The following is a 14161-nucleotide window of genomic DNA, read 5'->3' on the forward strand; positions in this document are numbered from 1 at the left end:
CAGAATCTGTCTGTAAACCTCAGGCACCTCGTGCAGAGCTGACCCTCAATGAGTTCACACACTGGGAGTCTACTGGTTTCCTCTTACAGGTTTTTAGTCACCCAGAACTACCCACTTTGCAATATGTATGGTTACTTCAACCCTGACAGGCTTTATTATGTGCCCCCTAAGAGTTTGCCTTCCTCTCCCACTATGATGGAACCAAGGGCCACATCAGAAGCAGGACATGGGTAACACTTGTTCTTTACTCCCCCCTGTTTAAGATCCCTTGGTATGATGTAGAGAATAAAAAACAAATTTGATTTAATTACCACATATGTGGATTCAGGATTTCTTTTTCCATCTACTTAATTTCATAGGATGTTGACAAAACTTAGTTTCAGTAGTAAGACTATCTCTCTTTGTATCCAGAATCTACATACTTGACCTAAACAAACAAGGAGGGTGACAGTGGGGAGGAAAAATGTCTAGACTGAGTGACAACCACCCACTTGTCACCTTTAGCACATTTCATCGCAAATCGTTCAGTCACACAGGATGGCTTTATGATCTGCTCTAATAAACCCACTTTATGACACCTTAAAACTTAAGAGGCCTTCAAAGTGACACAAACATGGAGCAGTTTTTTAGTGCTTGAGTAAGAAGAAAGTGAACTACATACTAACACCATCTAGTGGCACCTTGCAAGGCTAAATGTGACTAACACAAATTTTTGGCTTACTGAAGGTAGAAACAGCAAGCTTTAATTGGATGACATACCCTGAAAAGAAAACTTGAATACAAACCAAAGTTCTGTACTGGTCTGTGTAAAACAGTATGTGTCTTCTTAAACACAATTATTTTTAATTTAATTTTTGAACAAGCACTAGTATTTCTTAGTGCTTATCTGATGTGAAACTAATAGTAAAACAGAAAATCAGCTGAAAAACTGCACAAGGGAAGCTTGGAAAGAACACATCTCTTGATTTAAATCTGACTGCTTCCAGGAAAAAAAATAGATCTTCATTAAACATCTAAGAGATATATTCAGGCTGCAGCAACAGCTTATCTATAGTGCAGGTTCCACCCACCATGGCATTTTAACCCAGCAAAGATGAAAACTGTTCTGCCATAAAATTGAAGACATCAAAAGGTGAGAAAATTCCAAGGTTGAGCCAACAGAATTGACTTTGCTGGGTAAACACTGGTTGGATGGCCAGGTTCAGAATGGTGGGAAATGGAATTACATCCAGCTGGTCACCAGGTGTGCTCCCCAGAGCTCAGTGTGAGGGTCACTCCTGCTTGGTATCTTCATCAACAACCTGGACGTGGAGATCAAGGGTTGAGGTTCAACCAGGCCAAGTGCTGGGTCCTGCACTTGAGTCACAACGATCCCCCAGGCTGGGGGAAGAGGGGCTGGAAAGTGACTGGTGGAAAAGACCCTGGAGTGGTCACCAGCTGGATGAACATGAGCCAGAGAGGGCCAAGGAGGCCAATGGCACCTGGCCTGCATCTGCAATGGTGTGGCCAGCAGCACCAGGGCAGCGACTGTCCCCCTGTACTGGGCACTGGCGAGGCCACACCTCAAATCCTACATCCAGTTTGGGGCCCCTCAGGACAAGCAGGGCTTGGAGCGTGTTCAGGGATGGACAGTGGAGCTGGGGAAGGGTCTGGAGCACAGACCTGATGAGGAGCAGCTGAGGGAGCTGGGGGCGTTTAGCCTGGAAGAAAAGGTGCTCGGGGAACTCACTGCCTTCTACAAACTACCTGGAAGGCAGCCATAGTGAGGTGAGGTGTCAGCAGGTCTCTGCTTCCAAGCAACAAGTCTTGACAGGACAAACAAAATGGCCTTAAGTTGCACTACTCAAGACTGGATATTTTGAAAATTTTCTTTTTGACAGGACTGTCAAACATCGGCACAGGCTGCCCAGGGAGGTGGTGGAGTCACCATGCCTGGAGGTATTTAAAAGACATGTAGATGTGCTGCAGGGGGACACAGTCCAGTGGTGGCTTTGGCAGTGCTGAGTAAATGGTTGGACTAGGTTATCTTAAAGGTCTTTTCCAACTTCCATGATTCTATGATTCTGTAGTAAGCCAAAAAAATGTGGAAGTGAGAGCAGCAAAATGCCACTCAGGTCTTTTGTTTTAAGGCCTCAGGCAGATGCTGCTCTCTGTTTCCTCCAGAGATTTGTACTGAAAGTACCAAAGAGTCAATCAAAGAAGCCTAAAGCATGTCTTCCTTTTAACACAGAATGAAGGCTGACACACAAAAGCAATCCAAGCATAGATTTAAGACAGAAAAATCATCAAATAGTCCTCTAAGAAATTTTATTAACAGCTCCACATCCTCATCTGGAAATGCAATGCAGCAGCAAAGTGCTGTGAAGCCTACTGTCCCATCAAGTATTAAATGTGAAAGATATACAAGGGTTTGACAAGAAGTTTACAGTTACAGAAATTCTTTAGATCTTGAATTCTGTGAAAGTCTTAAAATACTGAGAACCAGTGAAGAAACCCAATGGATTCTCATCAAGCTCAAAAATCCTCCCAAGAGTGTGGTACACAAAAAGGTATTTTAACAATTAAGTGTTTATTTAGAAGACAATATTGTCCAAAGTGAAAATTTTCAGACAACCGGTCAAAAACACGGCCCTGGTATGTTTTATAATAAAACTGTCGACTGCTAACCTCTGCTCCACATACACACAATTTATAAAGAACATTTTAATGTTCTAAGCTTCCTTTTTTCTACCGAAACATCACATAATGGTTTAAACCATCTGAAATTAAACCACCCAAAATTTCTCTCATCTTCAGGACTCTGGTAAACAGCTCTAAGTAGAAGCAACTTAAATTCCACCAGTTAGTTACAAGCAACAAAATAAAACCCCTTAAACATAAATATCACACTTTCTTGAAACAGTCATCTCTTCCTTGACTCATTCAAGCTATTTAATTCATTCTAGTTCTTCAGGACTCATCAGTAAGACAAGACAGCCCAGCAGGAATCAGCACAATCCTGTCCATGCTGAGAAGTTTTCCCTTATATTTTATAAAATTACTACTACTACCCTGCAGCTTGGAGCACAGCACATGAAAATGCTTCCCAATAACAATAGTTCCTTTCAAATTCCTGAAAGACCTTAACCACCACAGAGAAATTCCCTACGGAGCTGGAATTGTAAGTACAAAGGAACACATATACAATGTTGAATATGGGAGTTTCTCACAGCCAAACAACTTTACAACAGAACAATCACAAAGCGTTTAAATTTTGGGTTTAGGTTGCATTGTAATAAAAGAGCTGCTCAATTAACAATCTGGGGTGGGTTTTTTAGTACCAGTTTAAATTTTAGATTAACAATTACTAAAAAAATGCCCCTTAACTAACGAGCACTATCTTATAAACAAATTAAAATGTTATTTTTGACAAAGCAATCACCATCTATAATCAAAATAAATACTGCTAAAACTGTTCTGACAAAGAACATTTAAAAATTAGGCTACTATTTGAGTACAACGATAAGAATTATTTCAGTACAGTATTTATTGTGTTTTCATGACTGTGGCACAAATAAATTAATGTTTTTCTCAAGTCATTCATTCATTAACTGCATTTTCTACTTCCAGGAATTTTGCTTAGAGAACAGCAATTCAAAGAGGCAAATGATTAAAGCACATCTCCATTTGTGCCACTGTGAGCTGTCCTGCAAGTCACAGACTGAACACGGTCAATGCATGTGACCCTTCTGCAAAAAAAAAGATCCCTAAGGAAAACACAGATGATGTCACTCCACGAGCTCATTAAACAGCAGTCAGTCAGAACTCAAGTCAGCTAGAACCCAAAGCTTAAAACATCACTATCTTCACTCCTTACTGCTTATGGAAACCAGCCATGAAATGAAAAATAAACTCTTAACTATCAGTGGAACATGCCTTTCTTTCAAGACCAGAGCACAATAATTTGATAAAAAACCCACCTGTCCTGAGGAATGCAGTAGCAAACAGTTGAGAGGTTCACACCAGGAGTCCTCCCAGCACCCAAAGGCCTCCATGACAACCCATCCACCTCCTCCAGCAAAACCCCAAGGCTGAGGTTTCACATTCTGGGGCAACTGCACAGCATTTTTGTGAGGGGTTATTTTTCAGTTGGATCAGTTCCCCACACAGCTGCAGGCTCAGCTGTGCCAGCACAAAGAAAGCAACCCGCAGACACGAGGGTGCCACTCAGGGCATGCCCAGGCAACAAAAGGTTTGGGAACCTCCAAAACAATCCAACAGCTGGGGAATAGCTGCCTTGTCAAAAAAGAAAGGAGGAAGAATCAGATTAGAGTTAAGAAAATTCTATTGAGGAAATGAAATAGTTTTTATCAGGAGGAGTCAATGTTCCCATTTTAGGAAATCCCAAAGCCAAATTCTGATCAGTCACGATCAATACAAGGAAAGGTAAGCACAGAAACCACTCTGACCATGCAAGCAAAGCTGAAACCAATTCATCTGCAATCTTGGTGATAAGTGTCTGAATACAAGTCAGTGTCTCACTGGATTGAAAATCTGCAAAAAGGCTGATCCCTTGTGTAGGACCTTCTCCTAACAGCAGCCGAGTGCTGGTATCACAGCAACTCCATTCCACAGCTGCAGAGAAAACATTTAGCTATCAACAACAATTCAAACTTACTGCAATTTGGAAAACTGCAACCTGCAGAGCAGCTTCAGATCTTTCAAAGGTTAGCAGTTGCACTGACACTCTAGTCTAAGCTCAGGTATCATACTGAGAAGAAAGAAACTCATCCAGTAATTTCTGATGTGAACTCAAAACTTTTCTTGGAGACAAGTACTTCTTTTTAAGAAAGAAAAATAAAAGCGTATTGATTTTGGTATTCAGTGGCTAGAAGTCACAAAAAACACACTGCACTTCGAGGGAATTTACAATATTTAACAGCTTTCATTAAAAATAATAAAGTTAAATAGACTTCAATATCAAACATCAGCTGACTGCACATTCAAAGGTAGCCTGCCCCTCACTGATACCCCCTGAGCACATGCAGCAAGGGCAAGATTAGCACCAGTAATGTGAGTTTCAATTATGCAACCAGCCATGAATTTTTCTCAAGATCCCTCTTCCAGTTTGTAAGTTCTAATTCTTACAAAGAAATGACCTAGAGTCTCAGTACATTCAGAAGAAGGTATTAGCTACATCAAAACACTAAAAACATGCAACAAAATGCATGATCCTTCACTGCCAGTGTGTTTGTGAAAAAATGAGACAGATCTAAAGAGAAGAAACTACCAACATGAAACCAAGATCTCTGTCATCCCAGCACTGCTTCATCTTGACCACTGATCCCATTTCTACAGCCAGCTCACAATTTGTTCTGCTCTGCACAAACTTCATAGCAAGCATTTTTAAACAAAGAACACTATCACTTCTGCCTTATAAAAAACACTTCATACATTATATACAAAGGTGCATGCATTTATTGAAGATATTTAATTAAGTCACAAGCTTTTAAGGGAAAAAAAACTGTAGAGCATTATACATGCTGCTAGCTTGTGGTATTTTATTAATTACATCCAATTTATTAAATACACTGACTTATCCATAACTTTGACTAAATTCAGACTACACAGATTTATAGTTCTGAAGACCACACTCCTTCAACATTTTACACTTCTGGAACTTCAGGACTTATTATCTGGGTAAAATATACATTAGTGACATCAAAACATTCTGAACTCGCTTTTCTGTTCTAAATCATATAAAATTTAACTATAATGCAATTCAAATGTATGATAAGGTTACAAAATTTGTATCATGTAATGAAATTTATTTTTACTTTATAAATGGAAAACAAACATTCTATTTCTTTCAAACAGCAGTAGCAAATTAGTTATAGAACACCTATGACTTTCTGCATTGAGGGTAATAGTTTTACAGTCTTTGGTACTAGAGTTCAAAAACTGTAGTGAACAGGAACATATGTCCCTCACTTAATAAAAAAACCCTTTAACTTCCCTTTTTACATCAATTAAAATTCCTCCAGTATTTTCAACTACTACTGCACTTTGAAAATACAGATACATTTCTTAATACTCCATAACTAACAAGGTTTTCAGTCTTCTTGAAGCTTTTTCTACAACTGAGATGTGACTTGAAATAGGCATCAAAGAAAGTATTAAGTACTTTAATTCAGATTTTTAATGGCTTGATGTTTCTTCTCACATTGTTGGGCTAATGCTCTTTTACAGTTCTGGAGAACTGATATTTCCAACCATCAACTGGATTTTTATACTTAATTTTAAAACCATACACAGAGTACAAAACAGATGCCATCAGTAAACCCTGCCTCTGATTTACAGCAACACCTGGTCCTGTCACTCTTAACTGTTATCAACTGAAAAGCAGAGTTAATACAGGTCAGTCCATAACCCTGGGCTGTTTTTGTGAAGTAAAATATGTCCAGAAGGTCACACTGCACTCACCCCTAACTTAGGCTAATGAGAAAGAATTGTGTACATTTTTTTGCAGAGGGGGTGGCAAAATTTTCTTAAAACAAAAACACAGGATCAGACTATTCTTCACTAAATTTTATAGACAGCATACTGCCATGTTCCCTGCAGCTTTTCCCAGGCCTCTGGATTTGGAAACATCAGTGCTTATATCCTTCTCATTGGATGGGATGAGGTATAAGACAGATGCCTCCATCACACAAACCCTTCTGAATTTACACACTGAATACAGATACCTGCAAATTCCTCCTGAGCAGCATCAAATCTACATGTTTGTCACTTTAGAAATTCAAGTCCCAGGAAGCCAAACTCACTCTGTTTAATGTCAGACAGAGAAGCAGTGGACACACTGCTATCAAACAGCCCACAGCCAGCCTGAGTCACCAAGCAGTGCTTCTGAACTATTCTCAGTTATAACTCATCTCCCTGTTTCTGCATCCCAAGGAAATTGTAAACCAGCATCTTTTGTGTTTGGAAAAAAGCATAGTGGGGGTGGGAGGACACATTTTCAGAGTGGGGGTGTTGTTTGTTGCCCTACACAAACAGATCTGAATTCATGTTAAAATTAAAAAGCAATGACAATGAAAAATTACATCCTATGGAAAAATAAGTAAATATTCTGACCTGTTCTACCCAGCTCTCAGCCACACTCCACAATCACCGAAAGGCAGGCAGCCACCAACACTGGGCCTGCCAGCCAACTTCATATTCATACCTGAACCAGGAGTGTTTTGCTTGGGTTTTTGTTTTTCATTAAAATAAAAAAAGAATGAGAAGTAAGAATAAAGTTGTTTTGTGAAGATATCACCAGTCTTAATTCTTTTATGGGCTCTGAAATACAGTACAAACCAAGAAAACAGTGACTTAGCCCAATGTTTTTCATTCTGTTGTGTCAACTACACTGAAGAACAACTCTCCAAAGACATTTATCAGAAGAACTAAAAATTCTTACCTTTTGGATAATCTTCCAATAAGAGGTTGAAGTGACCTAACTGACAAAAGAAATCAGACTCGACCTTTCCTTCAGCTTTCAAAATTAGCGATTCATAGCAGCGAACAGCCTGGGAAAAAGAAATACAAGGTTTTCAGAATTCTGTATTTTACTAAATCAAATAATACATTCTCTGAGAAATAAAAGTTTTTTATTAGCTTGAAAAACGAGGTCTACAAACACTCTCACTTACAGAGTCAGCATCACTTTTCAAAGAAGAAATGTAATATTAAAGACAGAACAGATGTGGAAGCTCGCTGATTCTAATGCAAATTGACAACAAATGAACAACAGAAATTTTCTCTGGTTCTTCTGTGAACATTTGATTTCCCCAACACAAAACAAACCTTTAACTTACATGACAATTTTTAATTTTAAAATTAATGAAACACAAAGTTTAATGAAACACAAAATTATTTTTAACAGTTATTTCACTCATTTTTGCTGAACCAAAGAACAAACTACCTCAACATGTTTCCTTATGCAATTTATGTATCTTCATATGTTTCCCAAGATCCGATTCTTTTCACATCTCGCATGTCATGAAATAATTTACTTCCTCCTACTGTAGGCTCAGAAAAGCTAAAGTCAGATATGTAAATCCAATTAGAAATTAATACCAGTTTGAGAAAACTTGCCTCAGAGGATTTTAAGTGACACACACAGAAGCAAAGAATGTCCTGTGCTATGAATATGCATTTTTAACATCTGAACTGACGTCTTCTATTCACCAGAATTGCCATGATCTTTAACCTATTACATCCTTACCTCATGACTCTATTTACCTCCTGACCCTGTTTACACTTTGGGAATGAGTAAATAAATAAATAAAATCACTTTCCCAAATTTCTGGCCATTGAATTGAAGCAGTTGAACAAATTTATATGGGAGGGAAGATCCTTGCACAGTTCTCAAAAGCCAGACAGACTTCCAGCAAATTCTAATTCCAGCTGGGTAATCTATGACTTTCACCTAATTCTGGTGTATGTTTCAAATTTGGTTGCAATTATGAACTCCTTGATTTTCTGACATGACAGTAATCAAAGACCATAGGGCCCTTCCAACTCAGCATATTCTGTGATTCTGTGAAATAAGGAGCTTTAAGAGATTTTATTAAAACTCAATATTCAAAAAGGGGGGGGGGGGGGGGAATCAAGCTGAATATTTAAATCAGTAGCCTTGCCCATGTTTATAATTTACTTTGAGTACACTTTTACTAATCATCAAAATAAGAAATGCCAAAAAAAAAAAAAAAAGAGGAAATTAAAATACATCTCTAGAGAACCCAGTTACTGATCTAATCTGTTTTGAGTGGGTCACAATTTGTATCCCAAGACTGAGGTGCATCACATACTTTCACCTACTTCCAAGTCCAGAAAAGCCTTATTTTATGTCTGTTTTCAGAGGCAAAGTTCCAATGAATCAAAACAAAGCTATGCTGCTACAGAGCTTTGGGTGTACGTGTGGTATTAAAAGGATTTAATAAAACATTAAATATAAGTTTACATAAAGTATGTACTTCAAACTGGAGCTATTTGGCCATGTTCTGAAGATACCAAATTTAGATTTGTATTTGCAAGCTTTGCAAAATTTAGATTTGTATTAGCAAACTGCAGTGGAAGGACTGCAATTCTTTTCACCAAGGATCAAAGCTACTACTCCTTTAATTTCATTCCCATCACTATGAACACCTCTTGCAGTCAGTCAATTCCCCATCTAAAGAATATCATCCCTAAAATCAGAAGCAAAGCACACAAGTCTAAAGCACCTTTCTTAAGATCACTATTTCTGTATGTACTGACTCTTAACATCAGCAAATATCTTAGTGCAGAACCTTGGTTTTGGCACTATGCTTCCTCTCTCCAATTTTTGGTCTCATCTCTTGATTTGTACAAACCATAACAAAATTTTTGATGGTGCCCCTAATGTTACTGTAATACATTCATTTGTAGATAGGCTGCTCTTTTTCTGATCATCTGCAATACCTGCTACAGCTGCTGAATAAAAGAGTCAAATTTTGGTATTTTCTTAAATTGGTATTTTGTCTTTTGCAATTAAGAGCATACAGAAACTGCCACCACAACAGCCTACAATAAATATTGGAGAGGAAGCTAGGGTAGTTCATTTCCTGAATTAGGCTACAGGTGTTTAAGGAGAACTTGGCTTTATGACCAAATGAAACACGATTTTTCTGTACAGATGTTCAGGGAAATTATAAATCACACGCACTTTAACGTTTAAGTGTTTGGGGACCCTCAATGTTCCCACAGCCCCTTTTTAAGTAAATCCTCTTTAAAAGAAGTATCACACATATGTGAAGCACTGTCTGTAGTAGGGATGTAAAACCCGTGCCCAAGCCTTTCACACAGCTCAGAGCAATTCTCAACAAGGCAGATTTTCCCATCACGTTAGAACCCAAACTGAAGATACTGCTAAACCGTCTCACTGATGCCAGCACAAGGCAAGGCCTAAGACACCAGAACTTCCCCTTCCAGCCACAGTTAACTGTAAATTATCTGTTCCTGTAAGAGCAATTCAATTACACCATTAAAGCAAAACCTCTCCGCTGACCTCTAACTGGTTTGCAACATAATCAGCAACATACTCATATTTATGCAAACTTAACTTCGGAAGGCTGTTTCAAATGCATCTTTTCAATTCTTCCAGCACATTCTAACAAAATGAAAGAGAAAGTAAAAGCAAGCATTACTTCCTCAGTGGGAACACCAAATCAGCCCCTGGATCAGCAGGTTGGTCACCGTGTGGCTCTTGCTCTTCCCAGTAGTCAGGGCAGAGTCACCAGGCAAAGATTTACCCAACTTTGGTTTTGGTCAAGAAACTTTCTCCCCCATCAGACCCATCCACAAAGATCTTTAGAAAGTAACAAGTATTTTTCCGCACAGGTAAGAATTTGTCTCTGTTGAATGAATGGATGTAAAAGGGAGGTCACAACTACACCTATCTGTATATGTTTTCTTTGAAGAAAAAATCAAAAGATCACATTTTAGAGGTTCTTTAACTGCAAAGGCCACCTATAGCACTACTTGTGCAACACATTTAAATTATCCTGAGACACTAAGAATCTAAGGAAGTTAAAAACCCCTGAGGTTTTTAAGCATTGTTATTTCTCCACACTGTATAGATCTCTAAGTGCATTCAATGGAGTCAGCCTTGAGAATTGCCAGTATTGACAAATTAACAAGAAAGAGAAAGACCCTGAAATGAAAAGGAAGATTGCTACACAACTTCATACACTTCCTTCCCTTTGTTCAAGGCTACAAGAAGATAAAAGGGAAACCTGAAGAATTTAGGAACTTGGCAAAATAATCACCCGCAGCTGCTTCACAGTGTGGCAACCAGAGCAGAAGCAGGAAACCAAGGCAGGAATGGCTGCAGGAAAAGAAACTGGCTTATATAACACTAAAAAAGTAACAATATTCATGTTGTTTGCCACCTTCAACTGAAGTCATACACTATTGTCACACAAATTCCCTCTCATTACATCATAGTTCATGACTGGGGGCGTCCCGATTGCACAGATTCAACTGTCAATTCTTAGGACACCTTTAAATACAGTACAGTGAAGAGAAAGGCTTAGTGTATTTACCAACTCACAAAAAGCTAGCAAAATCTGCTAAAGGAAAGCAGATAAAAGGAAGAAATAATTCTAGAATCACCTTTAAAATGACCATCAGACCCCTGTGTGTTCCCTACTTTCATTCCAATGCAGAAGGAACTGGATTATTTTTTCCTCTCTGTTTTAAAACCATTCCTTCCCCGCACTCATTAAAAAAACCAACCAAACAAAACCAATCCCAATAAACTAAATGCCAGTTTTGGTCATTATTAATATGATGTCATTTCATGAAGGAAAGACCCTAGAGTCAAGAATATACCATAACAAAATAAATAGATATACCCAACCCAAACAAATCTAACTGATAAATCAAACAGATGAAACCAGAATTCTAAATATTGGATACAGAAGTCACTGACACATTACAGCTCTGCTTTATAAATAAAAAGACCATGTTATTTCTACTTCAATTAATATGGAGAAAAAAACTTTAACAGTAGTTTGGATTTGTGCTGTAAAATACAAACAATTGCAACCAATGATAATGGTAAATATCTGTACTAAAAAAAAAGGACAAAAATCAATACAGCTTGTTCAGATTTTTTCTGAAGAAGACAATGTGATGTTTTCCTTTCTGAATCACTACAAGCATGACTGACCAAAATGAAAGGAAGCAGGGTTAAACAGCTAAACATGACATAATATTAACTATTAATTCTTTAATATATTAATGATATGAAAATGGAGGAGTACACTGAATCAGCAATTTTTACTTAAAACATAAAAAAACCCCTGGCAACTACAGGGAAGCAAAAAGCCAGCAATCTGAATTGTTAACATGGCAACAACCAAGCAGTAACGTACAGTGAAAGAAATTATTTGAATTTTACTGGGTAATAAATTAACTGCTCAAGAAAAACACAGCACTTCAATGCAGACAATATAGTGTAAAATCACAAATTCAAAGCTTCAAGAAGTTCCTAAAACCTTCACTTCCACAACATAAAACACTAACGTATATGTAGATAAGCTGGGGGAGGGTGACAAAAATGAACAATTGCTGCTTCTTTCTCTTGTGCCTCCAGTGACCCAACTGGATGGGCTTTGTGAGCAGGTAATGAGAACAGAGATCCCACATGAAAATTGGAGAGGCAGACATCAGCAGACTCCTGACAAACAAAATACACTCTGTAGTAATGGTTAGAAACAGAATGTTAATTAGCTGATATTTTATCCTTCTGGAAAATAAAGTAAACCACATGGACAGTATTGGCCACTGAGGTGACAATCACACATCTACCACTGGTCAGTCCGAGGGGCACCTACAGAGCAGGAAGGCACAAGTGTGTGTGTGCTGGGCTCCTTCTCCCTCCCTCACTACCACTGAGGAGGCTCTGAAAGGCTTCTTTTCCCATCCCTTCCTCCTTGCCACAATTCACCAAAACACATACACACAAATTGCTAACAACAATGACAACAATTTGCTACGGCCCAGAGAACCTCCTGGTGAAGTTCCAGCTCCTGCTCTGCAGCAACGGGAGTGTGAACAGAGCTCACTTCAGCTAAGCGAAGAAAAAAAAGACGAGCCTGAATTCTTCAGAAGTTAAAACTATTTTTCCCCTATCAATGACTGGCTGGATACACATCACCTTCTGAGCTGTAGATGATTTACAAGAACATCTCATTTACTTCTGCAGAGAAAAGCACACCGTTCTTATTTGACTGAAGATAACCTAGATTAATGCAGCAGATCCTCCACTGAAGGTTCTCATATTATATATTGGCACAATATCCTTAACTTCCTTTACTTTCTTATTCAATAGCAATTCCCATTACAGCTTTCAAAGCTTCTTTATATGCTCTGTCTTTGCAATGCTCATATTCTGTTATAAAATTTCTCTCTCAATTTCACACGTTTACTCTCCTTGTATTTAATGTATGGACTATGCTATTTCAAAAGCCACAGTAAGAGTGCTGAAAGTACAGCTTGATAGACACAAATATGCTCAGACCCCAAAACATTCAGGTCTCAAGAAGAAAAAAAATGAACTGGCCTCTTCAGTAACTTTGTTCTTGCAAAATTTCTATAGCATATTGGAATGCTGTGAGCTTATTCTAGTCTGCTAGTAACACTCAGGATCAAAGTCTTTATCATTTCAAAGACAATTAGTATAGAACAATAGAAAATGATCCTCCTCAAACTTCTTCTCAAGAAATCTATCATCAATTTTGGCTAATTTATTTTCTTATGACTAATGCTTCATGAAACAGGATACAAGAATAAACAGTGCAGGCAATAAAAAAAAGCAGCTGCACACATGAGCTACAAGCACAGCCTGATGGTCACAATTTTGATGAATTTTCTTTAAAAACCACTACTGTAGTCTAAGACTTTTGTCTTTCCAGATAATACTGAAGATATAACAAATATTTTTGTTCAGATGATGTCTAAGGTAGATAAGAGACAACATTGTAAGCAGCAGAAGTAAGGTCAAGGTTGCTAAGTTTACAAGGGAAAATTAACATGAACTCAATTATTGCTGAAAACTGAGGGATATTGCTTCATAAAAAGCACAGATCTGCAGAACGGAATACAAAACAGAATACATGCAAATCAATGATTAAATGGAGGAAAGTGACATTTTAGTGGAGAGTAAAAAACCCAACTCGCCTCCCCTGAATACAGAACACTTGCAAGACATTCTTGACACGTGTTTTCTGTCAGACAGATGCAAACTCAATAGTTTACATATTAAAAATAGTTTACATACATAAAATACAGGAAGCTTAGTCCTTTGCAGCTGACAGTGTCCATAACCAACTGGATTTTATGAAAAATTTGTTGACTGGAGCTTATGTGGTGAATCACTGCATTAATTCTGAGTCCACCTGGAGGATGCAATCCTCTCATTATTTCCTTTAAATACAGTCAAATAAATTTACAAATATCAATGTCTGTGTACATACACACACACCTACATAATTTCTATAAATTCTAAATTATTAGCAACAGAATCATGTCTATTCTGTCCCTGAAAATATTTCATAATCGGGTGACTCAGGAGATTATGGCAAATTTTATATGGAATTTAATAATTCAAAAT

The 14161-nt window shown here is 37.9% G+C and overlaps 1 protein-coding gene across 15 annotated transcripts in view; it reads right to left on the bottom strand.

The window, feature by feature from the left end:
• Positions 1-14161, bottom strand: part of KDM6A (lysine demethylase 6A) — a 150541-nt gene that overhangs the window by 109194 nt on the left and 27186 nt on the right. For all 15 annotated transcript variants that reach the window (XM_053934695.1, XM_053934694.1, XM_053934689.1 and 12 more), the window contains exon 3: positions 7442-7550. In XM_053934695.1, the coding sequence (XP_053790670.1) occupies positions 7442-7550 (109 nt within the window). The remainder of the gene's footprint in view (positions 1-7441; positions 7551-14161) is intronic.

This window comes from Vidua chalybeata, chromosome 2 (genome assembly GCF_026979565.1).
Source record: "Vidua chalybeata isolate OUT-0048 chromosome 2, bVidCha1 merged haplotype, whole genome shotgun sequence".
Classification (NCBI taxonomy): domain Eukaryota; kingdom Metazoa; phylum Chordata; class Aves; order Passeriformes; family Viduidae; genus Vidua; species Vidua chalybeata.